At 41.0% G+C, this 6,334-nt stretch overlaps 1 protein-coding gene across 3 annotated transcripts in view; it reads right to left on the minus strand.

Moving 5' to 3' along the window:
• The window catches only part of ZNF131 (zinc finger protein 131), a 52,628-nt gene extending 46,339 nt beyond the window's left edge, over positions 1–6,289 (minus strand). For 2 of the 3 annotated variants that reach the window (XM_045285339.1, XM_045285338.1), the window contains exons 1-2: positions 5,871–6,168; positions 4,742–4,843 (exon numbers count right to left, since the gene is read on the minus strand). In XM_045285339.1, coding sequence (XP_045141274.1) covers positions 4,742–4,843; positions 5,871–5,994 — 226 coding nt within the window. In that variant the 5' untranslated portion in view covers positions 5,995–6,168. Of the gene's footprint in view, positions 1–4,741; positions 4,844–5,870; positions 6,169–6,220 lie in introns of those variants that run through there. The other variant, XM_030888986.2, reaches the window with a different exon arrangement.
• Positions 6,290–6,334: the final 45 nt, after the last annotated feature.

Here is a 6,334-nt window from a genome sequence, read left to right on the forward strand (position 1 = left end):
ACTGTAAACTAGATGCAATAAATAATATAATAAATGATAATTGTAACGTCCAAAATGTTTTACTGTATTTTCCCTTTTTCGTTTAATAAATTGGGTAATACGAGTGTAATGGTGACTAAAGGGTGTTTTTTCATGTCTTCTATGCTCTAAGTACGAAAATATTTGATTTACAAATAAGGAATCCTACTTCGCGGAATTTCATTTATCACGGTAGGGTCTAGAACTGATTAACCGTGATAAACGAGGGTTCACTGTATACTTAAATATAGTGGGCCTGTGTGTGCCTTTGATATAGTTACGGACATTAAGTAAAAACCACTGCCATGATGAGGGCAATGAATGTACAAATGCGCTTTACACAATAGATGTGTGTATGGATTATGATAAGAGTTGTATGAGCCCCTAATAAAATGATTTTTTTAAAAAACCAAAAACCACTGCCATATAGGGTTTCTGAGATTGTAAATCTTTACAGGAGCAGACAGCCTCATCTTTTTCTCTCTACTGGGTTAGAATCACCAATCCTGAGGTTAGCAATCTAGTGCTTACATGACCATGCCAGTGCTACTTAATTATAATCAGAAAATACTGAAAGGCATAAGAGAACACTTCAAATCACTTAGTCTTCAGAAAAGAACTTACTTCTCCAGGTAGTTCAGTGGTTCCCAAGGGGCAGGGGATTACTTCCAGAGGGGCAGCAGACAGTAGTTGGGGACATTTTTTGATTGTTGAAATTTAGGTCCTGCTATTAGTGTCTAGTTGCTGGGGGGCAGGCAGGCTGCTAAGTAACCTAAAATATGCAAGACAATGCTAGACAACAAACTTTTCCAGCCTGAAATGTCAACAGTGTTCAGGTAGAGAAATCTTGAAGACAGAAATCTGCTCAAGGGCTTCACTTGATATGTGTGTGAATGCGTGTGAGAGGAGTGGGGGGAGCCATTCATTACAAATTAATAAACTACTGATATTTCAATTTAGTTTGTAATCAGCCTCCAATCATAGATTCCTATAACCATGATCTGAATACACAGTAAATGCCCCAAACTGTGAAGTTTTTCAAAACATGGATAAAAAACATTACCCCTAACCTCAAAGACCTCACCATTGCCTAGCAAAAATTTAGTCCCTATCTCCTTTAACACTGTATGTAATCTTGGCAACGACAATAGGTTATCATAAAGACCTCCTTTTTTAGGAGACAAAAATCAGATAAGCATACCACGTAACTAAGTCCTATAAACTATAACTCAATGTATTCTGCAGATAATAAGTATACATTATAAATTTAATAATATATTATTGGTTTCAGATAGGCATAAAGTAGCCTACAAGGCCACCAAATTTCAGATAAGTTTCTTTAAGGAGTTCCTCGGACACACCCTTATTTTATGTCCCAAAGTCCATTAGCCCTCTTTCGAACTTTATGATTCTATTCATGTACTTTCATCCTGTCAATTTCAAGCACCATTTTTACTGATGGATTGAAGCCTATTGGCCTAGATATCTTCTGAGCTTTAGGAACCACAGGTCCAACTACCTGCTAGATATCTTTAGCAGATGTTCCACAAATAATCTCAAATCTAACATATCTAAAGCTCATGTCATTTTTGCTTCCTGTTTTTCTTCCTGTTAAAATCTTAATGAAAGACACCACCATTTAATGTATCACCCAATGTAGAAACTTGGACATCATCCTCTAACATTCCTCAATGTAGTCATCACATCTTCCAATTATATGCCCTAATCTTCTCTCAAATCCATCACCACAGTCAAAGCCTTAGGGGCCCACCTTCATTTCTCACGAACACTTAACCAACTACTCTCTCTACCATCAGTCATGCCTATTTCGACTCCCTCCTTTACATCAGGCTCTGTTAGTTTTAAATGTTGTGTAAGAATTCAAGGAGTCTTGAAGAGGCCAGTGGGAAGTGTGGTGCTGTTTAAAAATATAGACTCTATATTCAATCTTATTTCAAATAGTCAGAATTTCAGGGTGTTGAGATTAAGAATTTTTCATTTCTTCCCTTTTGCTTATTTGCATGTTCTAATTTTTCTACAGCAGTGTTTCTCAACTGGGGTGGATCCTGTAATCCCCAACACACTTGGCAATGTTCGTAGACCATTCTGATTCTCACTACTAGGAAGTTATTACTGGTATCTAGTGTGTAGTGGCCATGGGGTATTGCTAAACACCCTAGAATGCACAGGGCAGCCTGCTCTTCAAATCGAGAGTTATTGACCCCAAAATGCCAGCAGTGCCAATAATAAAAAACTTATCATAAACCTATTTTCTTCACTTTTTCTAATAAAAGTCTAATACATTAAACTAAAACTAAACTTTCTAATAAAAGTCTAATAGATTAAACTAAAATTAAACAAAACTAAAAAGTACAAACTCTTTTACAAACACACACAATTATAATTTAATCTTTATATGAAGACCCTGAGTACTTCAAAGGAACCCCTGGGCAGTGCAAACTCACTCACTCACTGCTACCGGAAGGTTGGAGTCGACCTAGAGGTACCTGGGAAAGGCCTGCAGCTTTACTTCCAAAAAAGAGCCACTGAAAAATCTGTGGCACACACCTTGACTCTGACACACAGTAGGTCACCAAGAACCGGAATCAGTTAAACGCCAGCCTGTTTTTTTGGTTGCCTACCTCATGACTCACCCTGGCTTTTTAAACAAACAAACAATAGCCATCAAGTTGATTCCAATATAGATCTTACTTCCTCAAACTTGCCAAGTATTTTTAATATCCATTGCTTGTTATTCCAGTTGCTCCTTCACAGTTCAGCATAGGCTACTTATTTTAAAAACTTTTTTAAAGACGCTACTCAAAAGTTCCCACCTCCCTGAAATCTTTTCTCTCTCAGGTAGCCCTACTTATTCTCTCTCCTTAGGGACACTATTCCACAGTAACAGCCTCTTAGTAATTTTTGCCCTCCCTCCTTTACCTGCTGTTTACAGCCTACTAAGCATCAAGTTCTATAAGGGATGTGTAATTCAATTATTCATATCCTATGTTGAGCACAACACATAATATTCAATACGATAAATTAATAGCCCCATTGATTGCACTTCCACTACATGCCAGCTGTTTGTGAGACATTCTGCATGCATTAATTTCAATTCATCATTACAGGCTTATTAAAACCCACTTTTCAGATGAGAAAGCAAACATGTAATTGAAGAAATCTGCCTGGAGTCATGCACTTAGTAAGCCTCAGTTAATGGACAAAAGCTTGCCTTGTAATTGAAACCAGTACCATCGAGGCAGCTAGTGTTGCATATTAGTGGGCTTTGCAAATTTCCACTTTACCTATGATCTATAACAGATTATCAAATGACAATCGAGCTGTGAATATCGTATCAGCTAGAAGCTAGATAAACTGGATTATACCAGTTTATCTTAATTCTTTACATTTTCTGTGCTCCCCTAGGCACTACTTTTCCCAAGGGAATGTTCTTAGGCAACCCATTCACAACACAAAATATGCACATAGTCAAGAGATACAAAACTAAAACCAAAGAACTCTGAAAAAAAGCAAATATTCTATACTTATGCAGGCATATGAATTGATTTCCTACTATTTTGCAGAGGTATTATGGTAATATAAGACAGACAGAATAAAAATAATTAACACCACATAGTAGTGAATCAAAGGATATGGAAGGAGAGTCTTCAACAATGGGCTCAACCAGGAATAATTATGAGAATGGTACAGGAACAGACAGTTGGATGGAGGGTCACAACTACTAAATCACTTGCTAACTGGACAATCCTGAGCAAATAAATTTTGGAGCCTATTCCCTTATGTGTGCATTAGAAATCCTACCACCTACACTTCAAGTATTGCTACAAGACTCAGATAATATGCATAAACCACACAGCACAAAACCTGGCACTTGGCGGACACAAAGGTTGCTATGACGCGGCTTCAAAATCTCATCATGGAAAACATTTTCCCAGCAATATTTTCAAGCCCCCTTCTAATACTAACAGAAAAGTCAAGTTAGTACGGAAGTCATGGATACTTACTAGCTGATCCCTTCCATCTTCAAAAACCCAACTCACTGCCAGCAAGTCAGTCTGACTCACAGCAACCCTACAACAGAGCAGAACTGCCTCTGTGGGTTTCTGAGTTTACAGGGGCAGAAAGCCTTATCTTTCTCCCATGGATTGGTTTGTGGGTTTGAACTGCCAACCACTATGCCACCAGCGCTCCTCTTTCCATCCTAGATCTTCTATAACCCCTAGGCAATCTTTCAAATGCTACCTCAGTGCATCTTTTCTAGGCTTTTCCACGTTATGTTAGCCCATTTCACATCTTGCACCTTTGCTAGAGCATTACTACTTTCACAGGTACAAAAGTCACCATTATAACCTGCAATATCCCTACAGTAAGAAACATAAGCTCACTGAACTAATAATTCACTTCTGATACAAAGTTTTCAAATGTCAGGGGCCAGGGGTCTCAGCAATGGAAAAGGCATTTGATCGAGTAAGACACCTTTAGGACACCAACATCTACCATCCAACTTAAAAGAGTTTTTCCTGGCCGATCATTTTACCAAGCACCTCACTGAAGGTTAGAATTCTCAAGTGTCAAAACAATGATCTAGTACCCAACTAGGATTGCCTGTCCCCCATGGCATCTTGCTAAATTTACTGTTTAAGTCTTCCTAAAAAATTACAGCATTTAATAAGTATTATATTTAAAACAAGTATTTATTTACCTTCTATTTCCACCAAAGGTTCCTGAGTGAATTCCTGAAAGAATTTGTAGAAGAACTTACTGCAAGCAGCCAAAACAGCCTTGTGGGCCTTAAAATGATGCCCTGAAAAAAATAAGGGAAAACATACAATCACAAAAGCCAAATGTAATACTCTGTAACAGGTAAGAAAATGATATAAAGAAAAATAGGTCCTCCTTCTTTATAAGAGTTACTGGAAACTTACTACAGTATCGATTTAACTAAAGTCACAACACTCTTGGCACCTAATCGTAGCATATTTTAATCTCTACTAAGCATGAAGCTGCTCAGAGACTTTATGAAGTCAGTTTCACACAAGCCACTCCAAAAGGTAAAGCTTCCTAAAGGACGCACTTTGTTACTTTCAGTTAAAGAAGCCTACTAGGCATCGCCTATTCCGTTGAAAATGCTACTATAAAGTTAACACACTACTTGGCAAGAGAGTAGGCAGGCCACAGAAAAAGCACAAAGTTCAGCAGTGTCTGCTCTGGAAATCAATTTAATATGCCTCGTATTAGGAAGCTCATTCTATGGCAGACCTACAATACAGAATAGTTTTCCTTGGTAAACCTATTTCCATTACGTCAGCAACATGCCCACAGCATGCCCACACTAGGTCTACTTCTTTATGGTGACAACCCCTGAAAAAGATCAGTAAAGACCCTGTGTTGTTATTAACTTTTTTTTTGGAGGGGGGGTGTCCTCAAAGGGTTGCGAGAGGGCTGCAAAACGCAATCTATCACATTCTCCCTCCAAGACCACTTGAAACACGAATCCACACATCCCCAGCGACTCCTGAGACTTCTCAAAAGCGCCGTACCCACTGAAGGGTCCTGGCCTAACATTTGGAGAAATCCTCCTCAGCCCCCAGCCAGTGTGCCCTGAGGCCAAACTTCCAGAGGCTGCAGGAAGTTAAAATGCGGTGACCCGACAGGCTGTGCGGGAAGCCGGGCTAGCCAACCAGCAGCAGCGTCTCCAGGAGCGCACCCACACAAGTGCCCTCTGCTCCCAGCGCTCACCCTCGGGAGAGACCCCATGGGCCTGGGTAAAAGTTGGGAAGTTGGGTGAGGGAAGAAGCGAAATCTCCTCTGCCCGCCCCCCACCCACCCACCGTCGACAATCAGGGTGATGTCAGTAAACCGGTCCTGCTCCCGCTGTTCATTCAATCGGTCCAGGATCATTTTGTGATGTTCAGGGAATTCCTGAAGGCATTCCATCGTCTCTTCAGCCTCCATGGCCGTCGCGCTGCTCTACAAAAGAGGAGCATGATAATGTACACCCATGAGTTCGGGCGGAGGCACACCAAAACCCCCAAAGCAGCAAACAACAACAAAAAACGAAACCCCAGCAACGTGAAAAGGAGGGGGGAGGGTAAGGCAAGAAAAGAGAAGGCGAGGGAAGAAAGGCGAGCCGGGGGCCGTCGCGCGTTGGGGGCCGGAGCCGCCGGACTCCGAGCCTGACCTAATTGGAGTCGGGAGACGCGAGCTGGAGCGAGGTGGGCGCAGCGCCGGAGGCTCGGGGTGCCAGGGCGCGCAATTCGGTCGGGGAGGGGACCCGACAGCCGCGGCGGCCCGC

The sequence above is a fragment of the Echinops telfairi genome, unplaced genomic scaffold (genome assembly GCF_000313985.2).
Source record: "Echinops telfairi isolate 266 unplaced genomic scaffold, ASM31398v2 ScPeMD7_7469;HRSCAF=8507_1, whole genome shotgun sequence".
In the NCBI taxonomy this organism is placed as follows: Eukaryota; Metazoa; Chordata; class Mammalia; order Afrosoricida; family Tenrecidae; genus Echinops; species Echinops telfairi.